This window comes from Argopecten irradians, chromosome 2 (assembly GCF_041381155.1).
Source record: "Argopecten irradians isolate NY chromosome 2, Ai_NY, whole genome shotgun sequence".
Classification (NCBI taxonomy): domain Eukaryota; kingdom Metazoa; phylum Mollusca; class Bivalvia; order Pectinida; family Pectinidae; genus Argopecten; species Argopecten irradians.
In genome coordinates, this window is record NC_091135.1 from 49360691 (window position 1) to 49381620 (window position 20930).

Here is a 20930-nt window from a genome sequence, read left to right on the forward strand (position 1 = left end):
AAGATTTCAATGGCATCTGATGTCGGCATGCAATGGATTGGACTCAACGAATTGCAGCTTGAGGGATACAAGTAAGTTTTAACACGCGGTCATCAATAAAACACTGTTATGTTGAAACCTGACTCGATCGATAGACTTCCATAATTAGTTAATTAGAAAGGAGTTATCTAGAAGAGAACGTATGCATACTGTCCGTATTTACATAATGTACGAAACACAATGAGACCAATCCTGATTGCATTTACAAATCATTCAGAATGCTAAATACATAGATTGCTAGTTATTCATGTTTTTTGTTTCGCTATCTTGGCAAAAGAATGGGCATTTTGTCTTGTTTTTACTCATTTTAACAACTGTATAATTAATTTATCTAGGTGGACGGATAGTACGCCATTAGATTATATACATTGGAATCCGAATGAGCCAAGTGATAACAGCGGGGGCGAACGATGTGTAGGAATAAATGATGGTAGGAACAGAAACTTGATAAAGTCGTGTCATAATATGTTTAATTTAAATTTAAGACCAATATTATATATATTATTTATGACCCCGTTATCCTGACGATGAAACATTAAATTGCTATAATGTTTCATCAGAATAAAACCAATGGAAAAAGTGGTAAAGACTTTATTTTTTCTATTTTGTCTGTACAATGGATTTCGAAATCTATTGTATATATTAACAAGCTAAATTTGTCTATAAAAGGAAAATATTCTAATATATCACTAAATAAGAATACGCCTGGCCTTAGATTGCAGTGGAAACAAGTATTAAATGAAGCCTATACCAAAATACCTTAGATTGCAGTGGAAACAAGTATTAAATGAAGCCTATTAAATAAGAATACGCCTGGCCTTAGATTGCAGTGGAAACAAGTATTAAATGAAGCCTATACCAAAATACTGCATTTTTTTCAAGGGCGATGGATGGATGTCAATTGTAACCAAAAACTAATTGGATATGTCTGTAAGAAAATAAACAACACTGCCGCTGTTGCTACACCTCGTCCCTCTCCGCCTCCACTGCCCGGGGCGGGCTGTCCACCGGATTTTATTCCATCAACTATCGGTATGTTAGCATAACAATAATGAGGAATTTATCTACATATTTTGAATTATATCGTATTTTTTATGCATTAGTGTGAAAGTGAAAATTCGCCGAAGAATTGTGATATTTACTTTACTTTCAAAATCCTGTTATTTGACGTTTAAAGTATTGAAGTTCTAGCTTTTTACAATGCTATACATTTTAATCCAACATTTTTTTTCATTTCTTTATTCGTTTTTTTACATATACACAACATGTACAGAAGATGTATGAGAGACAAGTACACGGATGTTCCTCTTGAAAGAAAAAAAATAATCGAATAATTCATTGTACTCAAATTATCTTATTAACATAACGCAATACTCTCATATATTGACCACTCACTTATAATCAATGAAGCACAGATGGATATATCTGTTCTTGTTTTTTTTTCTCTAAAGAAATCTCAAAAGGTATTTACCTTCGTAGCCGTGTAGTGCAAAGTTAACCAGCAGAGATACATATGTAACTCTTGTGAAAGCAAAACAGTACAAAGGAGGTTTAATACTTCCCTAAAATTAGGGGACAAGACAATGAGTGGTGGGAGAGGAGGTAAACCTGGGTTAGAGAACTTGTAAGAGCCTATTGTTTTTATATTTAACCAATTTTGTAATTCTGTGAGTGTTTGTGGTTTACGCTTTAAATTACTCTTGGATATTATAATCTTGTGATCTTTTAGTTCAAATTTAAAATGATATTCCAGGATGTTTAAGTCGAGTTTCAAATTTCACATCTGTAAATGATTGTTTCATTAGATTAAGTATTAAATTTAGATTTTTAATTTGAAAATAAGTATGTGCGCACTATCTTGTTGTCGAAAACTATCCTCCTGTTGTTTTCAAATCTAAGAACTAAATTACTAGCAATTATAGAAATTTGTAGTTGTTCAATCAAATTCGTTGGTATATTTTAAAACTGTGAAATTCACCTTTATCAGGTTTGACATTCTATGAATATTGGCAGTTCTGTCTTACCTATTACAAAAACTAATTTGTACGCAAAGCAATTTTTCAACCTCAGAAGCAAAGACATTATATATTGTATTGTTTTGATAGTTAATACTATATAAGAAGACACAACACCAACATACCGCAAACCATCCACTTCATAACATTACAAGCTGCCTACATGGGATGCCGTCCATACATGACCCTGGCTGTTAATAGAACGTTAATTAATCAAACAAACAAATATATCTTCTTTTCAGATGACAGATGCTATTTTATCTCCACCATTGCGGACGGGTTTCAAACTTATGACGACGCTAACATTAAGTGTAAAGATAAATATCCTGGCTCGCAACTAGTCAGTATAAGGAGTGCCAGGGAGCAAGGTAAGACAATTATATACCATGTCATGTCCTAACCACAACAAAAGATATCTTAAACAGGCTATACATTATCGAAACGGTATATTTTTGCGATTCAAAATCCAATGCATACCGAAGTATGTGGCGAGATATCAAATTAATCAGAGTTTCAATTTATCTTCTAATCTTATCCTGTTGTGAATATGACAATGAATAATCCAACAACACATTATAAAAAGGGACATTTACAAAACTATAACAGTAGTAGAGATATCTGGCGACGAGTGGATTATTCGGTAAATCAGAACTAAAGATACAATACGACCTAAAACTGATTCGAAAATATTATATATAACTTGCATGGATTACCATTTGAAAGCACTCCTGCTGGGCATCCTTGGAAGGCCGGAATACCGGGGATCTAACTTTTGGATTGGATTGGACGATCGTTTACGGTACGATGGTGTGTATTCTTGGATAGACAATTCTCGAGTGACCTATACCAACTGGAACCAAGGCGAACCTAACGGCGGAAATGTAGGTGATATTTATTTCAAATTATTATGGCTACAAAGAAAAAGATTGCAAGTTCAATTCTTTCTCGGATGTTTATCTTGTCAATCATTATTTTAGCACACTACAACTCCAATGTGGTGCATATTGTATACACCTGACCATTGACAATATAGATATAGGTCTATAGAACTAGGACACCTACATATGTAATAATAGACATTTCCTTTTAGCGATCTTTGCTATGATATCATGACATCTGATTTCGAATCAAAGAAAGAAAACGTGAGCAAATTAAAAGAGAAGTACGCTAAAATATCAGCGATCTTTGCTATGGTATCATGACATCTGACTTCGAAACAAAGAAAGGAAATATGAGAAGGACGCTAAAATATCATATTGATCGCAAAGGGTTGCAAATATTTCTTTGATTCATTGTTTTATAGGAAAATTGCGTCGAGTTACTCAACAATGGAAATGACGCCGGGAAATGGAATGATGCTCCATGTTGGAAGTCACTCAACTTTATCTGTCAGGTCAAAAAGTGTAAGTCTCTTTTAACTTTGTTTAGTTTAAGTAATTTAAATATGAAAAAGTATGTGCTTATTAGTCTCCAGCTGAGGGGACTAATGGTGTTTGTCTTCGTCTGTGTGTCCGACTTTGGTTTTCAGGTGATAACTTGAGACGAATTGCTGGATTTTGAACATAATGTTCACACAATGCTAGCATATAAGAAAGTACAGCTTGGGATTGAACTCGGTGTCAAAAGGTCAACTTGCCATAGTTGAGAAAATATAATTAACGGCAGAGGACGTGTGCTTGCAACACTTACTGTAAGCTTGTTTGATAAATGTAATTCTGCAACAATGTTATCAATTATTTTAACTTATACATTAAATGAGTATTTAGGTCTCAGAAAATACTATGACGACGAGAGAAATATTTAAATAATGCTTTTTTTACGATCGTTTACGAATTTTTTAAATATAGACTAGAACGTGTGTTATTATTTGTAATCTGATGAGAAACAGGTTGGACACGCCACAATGTGCCTGGTCCGTTTTAAGCCATTAGGCCATACAATAGTCGCTTTTTAATTGGATTATATTATCAGCCAATTGTGTTGAAGATGCTGCAATGTGTTTGAAAATGGCGATTTTGTCGTTTTCTCTCCCAAAATAATCAATGTTTCAGTGCCATTAACTTAACATACATGCTTGAATTTTTGCATAGATATATAAAGTACATTTGTACATTATAATAAAACCAGAATGTTTGTTCATCCATGAGTGGAAATCGTGACCATCATATCGTTCGTGTCTGCCTTTCCATCCATCTGTTCGTCTGTCATTTGTTCGTGTGTTTGTTGGTTTGTCTGTCTGAGTTGATAAAATCATAACTTAAAGTATGTTCGTGTCATATGCAGTCTGTCCTGTATGTAAGGACGCTTGCACAGACAGATTAATAGACGCATGGAAGGAAGGACACACTTAATCCCCTGTACAACTAGATACATTGTATATATAATAATTTTATTCGTTCGATCGCTCGTTCTTCCTTTTTTGTTCGTTTGCTCTTTTCGTTTGGTAGTTATTGTTTTCATTCTTTCGGGTGTGCTTTTTTTCGTTCTTTCAGCCGTTCGGTTATTGCACATAGTTCGATTTGATGCAAGAGAAACGTATTAAAGTGATCGTCTGATCGATAACATGATTATTTTGGTGGATGCAGTAAGATAGCCTAGGACTAATGTTTCTTTTTCTTTTTGTCAAAGTGATGTTTAAATGATAAACTGTTTCAAGATAAACGTACACAATTATTTTAAACTATGTTATGCTGTAAATCAGTGCAAATTGCCACCATAAAACCACAAATGAATGTTTATTCCTCCAAAACGCCAGCTTGCAAGGTCGAATCACCCGGACGTCACTTGACTGTTCGGGATCAAATCATCAAATTTAGAAAGCATTTATTTACTCACATCGTAATATTTTCCTAACGCAACTGTTACATGAAATTCTTATTATCTGGTTTCGAGTTTTATGCCTCATTAATCTCGATATAAGTGCTGCAAATATCTTGTTTATTGATATTGTTCCGCTCCTTTTGTTGTGTTTAAATTCGCAAATTCGAAGGTTAATTATTGGGGATTTCCATTCACGGATGGAACTCCCTATATTGTTATTGTTTTTTTTTCAATTAGGGACTTCCACTTTGAATGGCAATCCCTATTGTTATTTATCTGTTTTTTATTATTAGGGATTTCCATACGGATGGAAATCCCTGTTGATTTGTTCTGTTTTTTTCTTATAATTATTCTTATTATTTCCACAAAACCTTCTGAACACTTTTTCTCACGAACGGAACAAAATACGACGCTCAACTTTGGGCACATCATGTACGTACACAAGCTCTTGAAAACATACGTTCAATTTTGTACGATAACGTTCAAGGTCAAGGTCGCAGACGTAAAAAACAACTTTTGAACGAAGTTTAAACGTTCATAATTTCATAATCGTACGCTGTACGTCGTGCCCGTTTAATTATTCAGGTAGATTAATCTGACATAGCGCGTCTTTTTCTTATGACATGTTATCAGAGATTATGTCAAGGTCAAAAGTTCCCTACGGGGTCAAACAAACGTCAAAAACGAAATTTGCCATAGAAAAGTTTTGATGGTTGGATATGAAAGGGCATGCTTTCAAAAATATATAATAAAAAGTTTCAAGGTCATCTGATCCAAAATGGCGGAGATATAGCGCTTTGAAAAATGGCGATTTTGTCGTTTTCCCGCCAAAAATGTACACGGTTTCAGCGCCTTTAATACTTTACTTACATGTTTGAATGTTTACATATATATAGCATGGACAGATATCGACAGAATTTATGCTTTTCATTGACCTTGATCTTCATTCAAGATAAACGTAAAAGATTACCAAGGTCAAAAATGTTTTTGAAAGTTGGATATGAAAGACCATGCTCTCAGAAATATATATCAACAAGTTTAAAGTTCATCTCATTTAAAATAGTGGAGATATTTCACTTTGAAAAACGGTGATTTTGTCGTTCTGCCGCCAAAATCAGCGCCTTTAATACTTAACATATATGCTTGAATTTTTGCATAGACATTGATGACCAGATGTGTACAACAGTTTTACGCCAAAAATGTGTCACTCTTTTACGTCATTAAACCGTATCATATGGATTTCAAACACCTATGACATACACGTGTGCCTGCATGAATAAAGATCAAAATTAAAAATATAGTCAAGGTCATACAGGTCAGATATATCTACAGCAGCACAATTGTTGTAGAACATTTGGAAGGACTGGTCGCCCAATTTCGTCTGTAACATGATAGATAAATGTCAAAATAAGTGTTTAATATATGACCTTTATCACTCTTGAAGGTCAAGGTAGTAAAATGTTGAATAATACGCTTAAATATCATTTTACATTAACAAAATTCCTTTGAAACATCAGCTGAGGTATTTCTCATGTATGGTATAAATGTATATGCCTACAATCGAATGACGTTGACATGCATTCAAGGTCACAATGGTCTAATCAATCGATTTATGTATGAAGTCATTTTGCACCAAGGGCAAAACATAGTTCATATTATATGTGTCGTAAGTTTCATTCTCACAAAACAAGAAGAGCTTTTAATACATTATTCACCACCAAAAATTACCAACATTTTGAGAATTGCAATATTTACAATGCATAGGGTTTAATTTTACATATCAAATAACTGTTCAAAATTAATTTTAGCGGTATATGTACTGCCAAAAATCACAATTACACACGGTCCGACAATGAAGCTAAATTGTGGTCTACTGTTTCATTCTATACATTTTTTTCAACAGTATCAGTAATTATAAAGTGACATATGCTCTCATCTAAACAGAGACAAAGCATAAAGACAAGAACTCATATGGTGCATAAATGATGTATTGTAACGAGTACCTATAAATCTTCATGACTTTCACAGGATCTCAGCGCATTTACAATTTGGTGTTTAATGGTCATCTTTTGCACATACATGTATGTATATACTATGGAACGATGTTTACAACAGTTTTTGTTTCAAGGTCACATCATACAAAATGGTAGTGAGATATTGGCTCATGAAATTGACAATTTGATCATGAAAGTTAAACACGATCGCGACCGGTCGCCGATATCATCTCGTCTTTTTGACCATGAGTTAATTAACTTACTTACTAGTTACTGAAAAACCAAAGGTATAGAATGCATTTACGAGACTGCATAAGGACAGACATTTTGAATAAATATATGCTTTCACATTTTCATAATATTAACAAATACATCGTTATTCGAATGCTGTTAGATCTGGCTGCCACTGAGACGCGCAGTATTACGTGTTAATAATCACATATAAAATATACAGAATTTGTTTATAAAATTGTACAAAAGTGGCGACTTCATTTCACATAAATCGCACAAAATGTTGAAATTTTATTTATAGAGATAGTAAAGTATATTATCTAATCTTAGGCAGTGATCTGTTCAATGCACATTTAGATTTTACATGTATGTTTCACACAGGGCTAAATAATTTGTCCTCCATCAATTGTGCATTTGTTGAAAGTTGTGAATATGTGTCTCTACAAACTATTTTGTAAATAGATTAATAATACAGTTTAAAGTTGAAAAGTCCAGGGAAACGACAGGTAGTGATCCATTTAGGTGATTGTATTGCACCAGTTCCATCAAAATGCAATTTAAACAATATTTTTAAACTTAAAAATCTTTAATAGACAACATCAAATAAACCACAATTATGGGCACTGTCTAGACCCAGTAGGTACTTAAGGTAGATCGTCCCTTCTGGTTTCCTCTCAGGGATTTCGTTTATTTTTTGATATTTTGATTTTAGGTATATCCTGATCACAAAAACCACATAAAAATCATATGTGACTGGGTTAATTTGTCTTCCAGTGTTGCTTAAAGATGTGTACTAATGCCATGAAATTCCGGATTTTAAGTATTTTTAAATGAATAATATTCCCTCCCTGTAACATCCCTTAAAGATGCTCCACCGCTGACAAATGATATTTTTTCACTATCAAAAAAACAAGCAGACGATTTAGTATTTTTCTTCAGTTACACCACTACCACCATAGGAAAGTTTGAGCTTCTAATTTTACTTCAAGTTAAAGTTACAAAAAATAAGGATGAGGGGGGGGATTTTCCACAATGAAACGAAGTATCATTATTATAAAATAAAATCCGGGCCCAATTTTAGTGAAAAATAGCATCAAAATGGTCATGTTTTCTTTTTTTTCTGAAAAAAATGATCTCAGGAAAAATCGATTTTTTATAATTTCCATGAAGATTGACTTATTTGCAATAAGAAAAACCAATAAAAATCATACCTCACCGTATTATTTTTCAAAATATGACCGATTTGCTTTCTAATACCCCTTAAATGTTGGCCTGAAAACCTTAAAATAGGCAAATCCGTAGCACTGTTCAATGTTTTATGCTATTCATTTACCCTTTTTAATTTCCTATATTTCTTATATTATTGGAGAATACAAGATAATACAATAATCATATATCTTAATGATTTTATTTATTTATCATATAAAATATAACAAACCAGTTTGCAAGCTACATGTAGGCCTGACCTCAAACTTCCAAAAAGAGTATAATTCAGCAGAAAATACATCAGTTTTTTTCTGAGACGAATATTTGCTCTGTGTGATGCCGTATTAAAATGGACTATTTCCCGTTATAGCATCTTTCAAAATATAGATAAATATTTCAATAAAATAAAATGAAAATATTTTCCTGCAATTTTATTTCCATATTTTGATTGTCCGTTTCCGGACGAAAATTAGTATACCGGTATCTTACGAAGAGTGCCTATCGAAGCTCGAAACTCTAATGTTTCCATTCATAACACCACTAACTTCCTTAGGCATCTATCTACTGTGTTATTGTATTTCTATTCTGCAAAAAGATAGGTATACAATTATAACGATAACGGTAATTCATTTGTTACTATTGACGTGAAGTTTTTCATTTTGGCTCCTCGTAAATCCATGTGTATTCCATCTGACTGTTTAGTGATTCTTGGATTATTATACTATATTCACCGATTACCACACCTTTAGATTGATACACTTCAAGTAAACACTCAGAAAGGTTCCAGACGAAGTATTTGCTCCAATGCCGATGTCAGAAGCGAGTTATAATAGATGGGTAAGGAGAAATAAAATACGTTTGCCGGGATCTGGATAGCGACGTTACAAACGTATGACGCCACAGAAGGGACGGTCTACGTTAAATCAACAAATTTGTCGGTAATTTTACACATTTGTCACATAAGCTCTCATCTTTCTATACATAGAGCATAAAGACAAGAACTAATATGGTACATAAATATGTCTTCTAACGGGTGCTTATAAAGCTTTAACGTGTTTGTCCGTGCCTTTGAATGATTTTCACTGCATCTCAGAACATTAACAATTTGGTGTTTAATAGTCATTTGTCGCACATTCATGTAGGTATATACTATGGAACGATGTCTATAACCTTTTTGAGTTTCAAGGTGGTATCATACCAAATAGCTGAAATATTGGCTCATGAAAGTTATGATTTGATCGTGAAAGTTAAATAACGATCACAAAATCATCTCGAGTTTAGAGAAAAGGTTTGATGCATAACGTTTCGTGGAGATAGTTTCGCCGAGGTGTCCCGACATATTACCATATAAGTTCTCAACTTCTGGGTCGTGAGTTCGAATCTCATGTGGGTCAGTTATCATGTAGGTGTTTTTTCTCCCGGGTACTCCGATTTTCATTCAACAAAAAACCTTTTATGTCCTCATATTATCATGGTAGTAAACCTTTACTGACTTGAGAGGCCGTTCAGATGGACTTACAGATCGGCATTTGGACGGCTTCAGCTCGCTTTTAAATTATCCATAAACGCGTTTTGCGGATAATAAATAGAATGGTACTTCTTTTCTCAAGTTTGGTGTATGTATATTTGCTATCATTTAGAATGAATGTACTTGTATGCTTGATTGATTTATTACAGCCTTATCTTTGAAATTATTACGTCTTGTAGATGGTTTAAATGTTTTAGCAATGAATATATAAACTGTATTAGCTCTTTTATCATTGCCGCTACTATGGCAAATGCTTGGGACTTCTGTCCCTCAGGTACGACGTTAGAACTGTCCCTATTGCCCCCGTTGGATGATCGAAAAATGTGACTACATTTGAGATTTACCTTTTCTTGTCTTTCTGACTAACTTTGTCCTACCTATCACTTCCCTTAGATCTCACTTTTGAACTTGAGTTAAGCATTCGCCTTTGTTAGGAAGGATGTTGTGGCTTCTGTGCCCTTGTCGTACACCATATTCTATAAACGTGATAGTTTCTGCTCACTAAGCATTCAGTACAAAAGGAGTGGGAGGACTGGTCGCCCATTGTCACTATAATCTGACCGACTGAATGGGGTGTGCTTGCTTAGTGTCTTCAACAGCACGCGTCTGCGAGATTATCATAGCATTATCGATACATATATATATTTATGTTTATCTATTAAAGTACTGGTATATATATGTATTCCGAACAGAAGCAGGCCTCAACTACATGCAACTAAATGTTCCATTTAGATTTAAACAAAACATTAAAGCGTTATAATAAAATGACCGAGTTTAAGAATGATATGTGCGCTTGAACGTTCTGTCTTGAAATAGTCGGATATGTTTCTAAAACATTTTGAATTGATATTTGTTAAATCATTTCCTCATTATATAAAGGTCTTAATTACTTCGGCTTAAAATTTGTGATAAAATGATTTTGGATAAGATATAGTTTTCGCTTCGGATATAAGCTTAAAATAATTCAAAATGTGATGATTGCGTTAAATCCATTGAGAAAGATGTTAAGGTGAATTAACATGTTTTTGTAGATGTACGTTTGGGTTTTGCTCCAGATATGGTATACGTATCAACTATTTTACAACTTGGATATTTATTCAAAATGTATTAAGAGTAAGTTATGTTTTTTCTTATATTCGACATTGTTTTCAAGTTTTACACGTTTTAATTATTTCATAGTCGGATATAAGTATAAAATATTTCAGGGTAGGATGAATATATAAAATCGGATATACAATGTATGTATACAATATTTTAAAGTCGGACGTATGTATATACTATTATATTCGGATATATGTTTAAACTATTTTACAGCCGGATGTATGTATAACATGTTTCATAGTCGGATGTATGTATACCATATTTTATAGCCGGATGTATGTATAACATGTTTCATAGTTGGATGTATGTATAACATGTTTCATAGTCGGATGTATGTATAACATATTTTACAGCCGGATGTATGTATAACATGTTTCATAGTCGGATGTATGTATAACATATTTTATAGCCGGATGTATGTATAACATGTTTCATAGTTGGATGTATGTATACCATATTTTATAGCCGGATGTATGTATAACATATTTCATAGTCGGATGTATGTATAACATATTTTATAGTCGGATGTATGTATAACATATTTCATAGTCGGATGTATGTATAAAATATTTTATAGTCGGATGTATGTATAAAATTTTATATTCTGGTTTTGGTGTTCGTTAATCTAGACAATTTCAATCTTATACGTTTTGAACATAATATATTTTAACGTATTTTCATTGCTATGGTCTGCTGCTTTGAGTTTTTAGTACAAAATTTAACTTTGCTATGTCACAAATCTACAAGACACATCGTATTAAGATTATTATCAGTTACAACTATATTTTTTTCAGGAAATAATTCAATAACTCACTTATTACCGTTTAGATGGGAGTAATCATAAATATGTAAAGTCATAAACGTTTTGCCTTTTCAGCAATCCATCTGCCAACTGTTCCCCCGGTGTTACACAAGGAATGTCCTCACGGATATACGTGGTCTTTCGATAGCTGCTACAAGCTCGTTCTGACCGGCCTGCCTTGGGATTTGGCGCGAACTACGTGTCAAATAGACTCTGCGGATTTAGTTTCCTCTAGTAGCGTATATGAACAGGCCTTCATAGAAATGTTCACAAGCGAACTCGAGGCAACACCATACTGGATAGGTCTGATTAAGAGCAAGGTAAACTCATTTTTCCGTTTTTTAAACTGAGTTTTAATTTAGTATTTTACTTTTGCTACAATAGTTTTGGATCACAATATATAACAGGACATATTTTGTCATTAAATATGCGATATAACTTAAACCATTTGTCAACTTATTTCATCTATGAATTATCAAGTTCTAGTTCAAAAATATTGAATTTCAGTCTATTTTTCTCTTCAAAAATACTTTTTCGAACTTTTCACTTCGCAACCTGATTATAATGATAGGGATTCTATTATTTTTTAGTTATGAATTATCTATGGCTATTCATCAATAAAAGGAAACGAACATATTTCGTGAAATACTGAATATGCTTCAGATGTTTCATGTTGAATACATACATACCTTGTTTAAAGCCGTGTATCAAAGTACTTTGTAAATTGTTTATATCAAGTGTTTAAATAAACATATGTTTACGACAACATTTTAGAAATGATTTTTTCAATGATTCGATTGTTACTCTATGGTCTCAGTATGATCATATTGTGTATTTTCTGTTATCTCCAAATAAAACAAATATCATTATCTAATATTTAATTCAAGAGTTGTGCGAATCTCTATTAAAAGTATTCTTTAGAGCGAACGCATTTTTTATTTATCTTTTTATCTGAAATTTTCGAAAGTTATCAACTTTATTCACCGTTAAACATTTACCCCATATAAAATAGCTTGTGTTCTTGTGGTATTATATACAGTAATGCAAAATGCGCGACGCATACTTTCGTTTGAACTATCATGCATTGTCTGATCCTTAGGTATCCGAAGACATGGTGTGGGTGGACGGATGGCCTGTAAAATATACCAAATGGGCAAACGGTCAACCGGTCCTAGGATCCAATAAAACGTGTACAGTTTCTCAAAATAACCGCTGGAAGGTATCAGCGTGTGATTTGACAATGCCATTTTTATGTGAAAAAAACTTAGGTAGGCCAATTTGTGAATATGTATTAAAACAATGAAGAATTGCAATTATGAAGTGTGTCAATAACCTGTATTTGTATTCATTGTAGCTTACTTAAACATATTTCGTATTTGTATTTATACGCATAGTGCATTGGAGTCGGGAGGGGCATGGGTTTTTCTGGTGCATGTTAGCTATACTATGATTTTTAGACTTTTTATTCCATTCGTTTCGCTGATATGTCATCACTAAGGCACTTATAACGAAAGCGTAAATGTATCGTTGCCCTAATACTCAGTCCACTTCTACTGGGGATAATTAAATGTATACACGCCGTCTTGCCGTTGGCTATTCATTGTACATGTTGCTATATTGGATTATCACAAAAGGAGACTAATTTCATATTCTTATCGTCCTAACTTATTTTCTTTTTCCAAACGTCTCCAATGACACTATAGAAAGGGTAACACTTTTATTAAGAGTCACAACACAAACATACTGTTGTCTCCCCAAACACACGCGCTCCTCATGCATTAATATACAGATGTCTCCTTAAACACACGCTCCTCACGCATAGCACATACTGCTGTCTCCCCAAACACACTCACTCCTCACACATAGCACATACTGCTGTCTCCCCAAACACACACGATCCTCACGCATAGAACATTCTGATGTCTCCCCACACACAGGCTCATCACGCATAGAACATACCGCTGTCTCCCCAAACACACACTCTTCATGCATAGAACTTACTGCTGTCTCCCCAAACACGCACGCTCCTCACGCGTAGAACATACTGCTGTCTCCCAAAACACACACGCCCCTCACGTGTAAAACATACTACTGTCGCTCAAAACACACATGCTCCCCACGCGTAGAACATACTGCTGTCTCCCCAAATACACATACTCCTCACGCATAGAAAATATTGATGTCTCCCCAAACACACATGTTCATCACGCGTAGAACATACTGCTGTCTCCCCAAACACACTTGCTCCTCACGCATAGAACATACTAATGTCTCCCCAAACACACATGCTCCTCACGGGTAGAATATACTGCTGTCTCCCCAAACACACTTGCTCCTCATGCATAGAACATACTAATGTCTCCCCAAACACACACGCTCCTCATGCGTAGAACATACAGCTGTCTCCCCAAATACACATACTCCTCACGTATAGAACATACTGCTGTCTCCCCAAACACACGCGCTCCTCACGCATAGAACATACTGCTATCTCCCTAAACAAATATGTTCCTCACGCGTAGAACATACTGCTGTCGCACCAAACACACGCGATCCTCACGCGTAGAACATACTGCTGTCTTCCCAAACACACACGCTCCTCACGCATAGAACAAATCGATGTCTCCCCAAACACACATGCTCCTCACGCGTAGAACATACTGCTGTTTCCCCAACACACTTGCTCCTCACGCGTAGAAATACTACTGTCGCCCAAAACACACATGCTCCTCACGCGTAGAACATACTGCTGTCTCCCCAAATACACATACTCCTCACGTATAGAACATGTCGATGTTTCCCCAAACACACATGCTCCTCAAGCGTAGAACATACTGCTGTCTCCCAAAACACACTTGCTCCTCACGCATAGAACATACTAATGTCTCCCCAAACACACACGCTCCTCATGCATAGAACATACTGCTGTCTCCCAAAACACACACGCCCCTCACGCGTAGAACATACTACTGTCGCTCATAACACACATGCTCCCCACGCGTAGAACATACTGCTGTCTCCCCAAATACACACGCTCCTCACGCGTAGAACATATTGTTGTCTCCCCAAACACACACGCTCCTCACGCATAGAACATACTGATGTCTCCCCAAACACAAACGCTCCTCATGCATAGAACATACTGCTATCTCCCTAAACAAACGTGCTCTTCACGCATAGAACATACTGCTGTCTCCCAAAACACAAACGCTCCTCATGCATAGAACATACTGCTGTCTCCCAAAACACAAACGCTCCTCATGCATAGAACATACTGCTGTCGCCCCAAACACACATGCTCCTCACGCGTAGAACATACTGCTGTCTCCCCAAACACACACACTCCTCACACATAGAACATACTGCTGTCACCCCAAACACACACGCTCCTCACGCGTAGAACATACTGCTGTCTCCCCAAACACACACGCTCCTCACGTATAGAACATACTGCTGTCTCCCCAAACACACATGCTCCTCATGCATAGAACATACTGATGTCTCCCTAAACACAAACGCTCCTCATGCATAGAACATACTGCTATCTCCCTAAACAAACGTGCTCTTCACGCATAGAACATACTGCTGTCTCCCAAAACACAAACGCTCCTCAAGCGTAGAACATACTACTGTCGCTCAAAACACACACGCTCCTCACGCGTAGAACATGCTGCTGTCTCCACAAATACACATAATCCTCACGCATAAAAAACATCGATGTCTCCCAAAATACACATGCTCCTCACGGGTAGAATATACTGCTGTCTCCCCAAATACACATACTTCTAACGCATAGAACATACTGCTGTCTCCCTAAAACACACGCTCCTCACGCATAGAACACACTGCTATCTCCCCAAACACACTTGCTCCTCACGCGTAGAAATACTACTGTCGCCCAAAACACACATGCTCCTCACGCGTAGAACATACTGCTGTCTCCCCAAATACACATACTCCTCACGCATAGAACATGTCGATGTTTCCCCAAACACACATGCTCTTCAAACGTAGAACATACTGCTGTCTCCCCAAACACACTTGCTCCTCACGCATAGAACATACTAATGTCTCCCCAAACACACACGCTCCTCATGCATAGAACATACTGCTGTCTCCCCAAATACGCACGCTCCCCACGCGTAGAACATATTGTTGTCTCCCCAAACACACACGCTCCTCACGCATAGAACATACTGATGTCTCCCCAAACACAAACGCTCCTCATGCATAGAACATACTGCTATCTCCCTAAACAAACGTGCTCTTCACGCATAGAACATACTGCTGTCTTCCAAAACACAAACGCTCCTCATGCATAGAACATACTGCTGTCTCCCAAAACACAAACGCTCCTCATGCATAAAACATACTGCTGTCGCCCAAAACACACATGCTCCTCACGCGTAGAACATACTGCTGTCTCCCCAAACACACACACTCCTCACACATAGAACATACTGCTGTCACCCCAAACACACACGCTCCTCACGCGTAGAACATACTGCTGTCTCCCCAAACACACACGCTCCTCACGTATAGAACATACTGCTGTCTCCCCAAACACACATGCTCCTCATGCATAGAACATACTGATGTCTCCCTAAACACAAACGCTCCTCATGCATAGAACATACTGCTATCTCCCTAAACAAACGTGCTCTTCACGCATAGAACATACTGCTGTCTCCCAAAACACAAACGCTCCTCAAGCGTAGAACATACTACTGTCGCCCAAAACACACACGCTCCTCACGCGTAGAACATGCTGCTGTCTCCACAAACACACATAATCCTCACGCATAAAAACATCGATGTCTCCCAAAATACACATGCTCCTCACGGGTAGAAATACTGCTGTCTCCCCAAATACACTACTTCTAACGCATAGAACATCTGTGTCTCCTAAAACACGCTCCTCAGCATAGAACACACTGCTATCACGCGTACAACATACGTGTCTCCTCACGCATAGAACATACTGCTGTCTCCCAAAACACAAACGCTCCTCAGCAATAGAACATACACTGTACGTCTCCAAAACACAAACGCTCCTCACGCGTAGAACATCTGCTGCTCTCCACAAATACACATCTCCTCACGCATAAAAACATACTGATGTCTCCCAAAATACAACAGCTCCTCACGTAGAATATACTGCTGTCTCCCCAAAACACATACTTCTCAGCATAGAACATACTGCTGTCTCCCTAAAACACACGCTCCTCACGCATAGAACACACTGCTATCTCCCCAAACAAATATGTTCCTCACGCGTACAACATACTGTTGTCTTCCCAAATACACACGCTCCTCACGCATAGAACATACTGCTGTCTCCCAAAACACAAACGCTCCTCATGCATTGAACATCCTGCTATCTCCCTAAATACACGTAATCCTCACGCATAAAAAACATCGATGTCTCCCAAAATACACATGCTCCTCACGGGTAGAATATACTGCTGTCTCCCCAAATACACATACTTCTAACGCATTGAACATACTGCTGTCTCCCTAAAACACACGCTCCTCACGCATAGAACACACTGCTATCTCCCTAAATACACGTGCTCCTCACGCATAGAACATACTGATGTCTCCCAAAACACAAACGCTTCTCATGCATAGAACATACTGCTGTCACCCCAAACACACACGCTCCTCACGCATAGAACATACTGCTACCTCCCCAAACAAACATGTTCCTCACGCGTAGAACATACTGCTGTCGCCCCAAACACACACGCTCCTCATGCATAGAACATACTGCTGTCTCCCTAAACACACGTGCTCTTCACGCATAGAACATGCTGCTGTCTCCCAAAACACAAACGCTCCTCATGCATAGAACATACTGCTGTTTCCCCAAACACACACGCTCCTCACATATAGAACATACTACTGTCTCCCCAAACACACACGCTCCTCACGTATAGAACATACTGCTGTCTCCCCAAACACACACGCTCCTCACGTATAGAACATACTGCTGTCTCCCCAAACACACTTGCTCCTCACGTATAGAACATACTGCTGTCTCCCCAAACACACACGCTCCTCACATATAGAACATACTACTGTCTCCCCAAACACACACGCTCCTCACGTATAGAACATACTGCTGTCTCCCCAAACACACACGCTCCTCACGTATAGAACATACTGCTGTCTCCCCAAACACACTTGCTCCTCACGTATAGAACATACTGCTGTCTCCCCAAACACACACGCTCCTCACGTATAGAACATACTACTGTCTTCCAAAACACACATGTTCCTCAGGCATAAAACACATTCTTTGATTATGTATTCGGTGTCTTTTTGTTTAGTTTTTTCTTTTTTTCTGAAGGGGGTATTTTATGTTTTTGATTTTAATTGCTCTATAAAATGCAGTTGAACCTCCCACTTCTCCACGACCTGGCATTTGCCCTGCTGATATGCATCTACACATGAATATGTGCTACTACGTGGAGTTGGACACGCCGTTGTCGTGGATATTAGCTAGGGACACATGTGTTGAGAAAGGAATGCATCTTGTCAGTTTAAGTAGCCATGATGAGTTGAATTACGTGAAAGATCTTGTGAATCAACTATCTACTGGCCAGAGTCCAAACATTTGGATAGGTTACAGTAGGTTACCAAAAGAAGGGAGACGCAAAAGAGAGACTGAATGTAAGTAAAAGATCTTCAACAGGTGCAATGATTACTTTTCTGTCCTCTTTGAAGTCCCGTTATGAAACTAATCAGAGTTGTTTTGATTTTAAAAAAAAATAATATATCTGTTTGTAGCAAGTTGCCATATAGGAAATTGGTCAAAATTGTTTAATATTTCAAGTGATGAAATGAGTAATTTTGGAGAAAAAAATGCGTTTCTTACGCTTTATAGAGATATTTTTCACGTTTTTGCTTTAAAATGTATACTTAAATCGCCTGTGCGACGATATTTTAGCTATATCAAGTCCATTTTTGCTGTTGATATTTTTAAGGTTCACTGTTACGAATACATTAACCATTTATGGTTATGCATGACAATGATTACTCTATTTTCTAAGCTAGATTGTGATGGTACAAAGCTCTGTTAAGTAAGTTGCATGGAACACATCATCAATTCCATTTTATTATTGACATTTACAGCTTATTACGGCCACTATGATGACTATGAAGGATTTGAATACATGGAACTTCCTGCTTTTCCACCGATCGCCTTCTACTGGGAGGACGGTTCGCCTGTCGGTTTTAACAATTGGAATGATAATGAACCTTCCTCTTCCTGGAATAGTGAAGAGGAGCAGTGTGTGGAAATGTACCGGAGTGGCCGTTGGAATGATTTAAACTGTAAAGATTACAACCGTGCTTATGTCTGTAAAGGACAAACCCGTAGGTTTTCTTTTTTCTCACTTTTGTTTGCATGGTTCTTGAAAATCTTTAACTTCAATTCCCAGAGAGTTATTTGCTTATAGCAATTGTGTAAGCAATATTAAAGACCCGATATCCGTATCTTTCTTATTTTTTTCATGATTTAGAAGATTGTTGAAAAAAAAATCCTGTTGCAAATCATGCAGAGACAGGACTAAATCGAAGTCAAGATTGATTAGGAATATTTTGATAAAGATCAAATAAATATTAAACATCGCTAGGTGGGTCCCACTTAGTCAAAGAAGCCGAAGTTAGCCGACATTGTAGTGTTGTTGCCGAGAACGTCGTGTGACTACCGTAAATACGTAACGTCTGTCCGAACTCTTCCGAAAACGGGTCATGAACTTTCCGACTTCCGTTCGGCAATAAAAATCGTTACTTCTAAGGCGACCAGTTTAAAATGAATGCATATTTACATGTATAGACTTTCAACAACTGCTGTACCAAAGTTATTAAAAAATATTTTAACATTCTTTAATATATCTTTATTTCAACTACATCTTCAGTCGAATTTAAGTTGAATTTTTGTTGATAGTTACGTATAGTGTGGCTTTAACATGATTGCAATTTCATTGCTATCGTTATAATAAAAGATATTTATCTTTTATTTTGATATTTGCTCTATCATCAGAAGAAATGCTGACTACCACATTTGAACAGCCTGAAACACAGGAACCGACAACAGCGGAACCGGAAATACCGTCCAGCGCTTCAGAGTCATTAAATCGGTCATCGACTAGTTTGCCAGAACCGGAAGTGTCTACTTCTACTGAAAATAACCCCATGCACCACTTACCTCGAAGAACCCATCCACTGCCACATAAACGTATGTTAGTCTGTTTATAAAAGAAAAAGGAAAGTAAAAGACACCACACAATTTAATTATTTTTAAATCTATTTCTCCTTATCTCCGTAATTTTATTAAAAATGACATGCTTGAAAATTGTTACAAAAAATCATTACAATGCAGCTGATATATTAATTTTAATGAGATATTTGTTAAGCAATCTGTATTCTTATCAATGAAGCAACTGTCATATCTTTTTAACAATTAAAGGATTAGGGCGCTATTCTATTTATCTGCCACCCAGCTTGCATTTATATCTCCAATAAATGCAATCTAACAATCCTTTAATTTTTATATTTACTGTACATTTGATTTTCTAGTTCAAAGTAAATCATAATTTAAATGCAAGTGAACATTTGAATTTCCCGCTTCAGCCATTTAACCTCAACAGCAAAGTTCAACGTGATAAAAAAGTCCCTTTAAAAAAATGAAACGATAACAAAATTTCAATGTTTTTCAATTATTTAGTTTACTTTCAATTTTCCAGACATTTTAAAGATATTTTTATAACCAAACTGGTTCAATCAACTACAATGTCAATTTTCCCGCGCGGACTTACATGGTATTTGTAAACAAGACTCACATCCATTTATGTAGATATTACTACACCAAGTCTAGGCTGCATTTATTGGCTCATAATGCAGATCACGATTATCATTAGAGTAATGGTAGTCGCTGTGGCAAAATGTAAATATTAAAACATTTATAACAATAATATACAATGTAGAACACAAATGAGTTTTTCATGCACTGAAATATTATTTAAATAAGTTAATTAAATTTTAGTATCTAATTCGACAAAAAGTACTGTGCATGAACTTAACTGGTGGTCTGTCCTGTCCTTACTGCATGAACTTAAAGGTCGACTAAATTTAGGATGTTATCTTTTCTGTTTTTCTTGACGTCTCAACTAAATCAGCTTCACCTT

The 20930-nt window shown here is 36.3% G+C and overlaps 1 protein-coding gene across 1 annotated transcript in view; it reads left to right on the forward strand.

The window, feature by feature from the left end:
• The window catches only part of LOC138315794 (macrophage mannose receptor 1-like), a 45254-nt gene that overhangs the window by 22415 nt on the left and 1909 nt on the right, over positions 1-20930 (forward strand). Inside the window, exons 31-41 of the mRNA XM_069257063.1 lie at positions 4-71; positions 375-469; positions 922-1071; positions 2297-2422; positions 2778-2935; positions 3358-3457; positions 11812-12056; positions 12836-13004; positions 18133-18411; positions 18874-19116; positions 19787-19981. Coding sequence (XP_069113164.1) covers positions 4-71; positions 375-469; positions 922-1071; positions 2297-2422; positions 2778-2935; positions 3358-3457; positions 11812-12056; positions 12836-13004; positions 18133-18411; positions 18874-19116; positions 19787-19981 — 1828 coding nt within the window. The remainder of the gene's footprint in view (positions 1-3; positions 72-374; positions 470-921; positions 1072-2296; positions 2423-2777; positions 2936-3357; positions 3458-11811; positions 12057-12835; positions 13005-18132; positions 18412-18873; positions 19117-19786; positions 19982-20930) is intronic.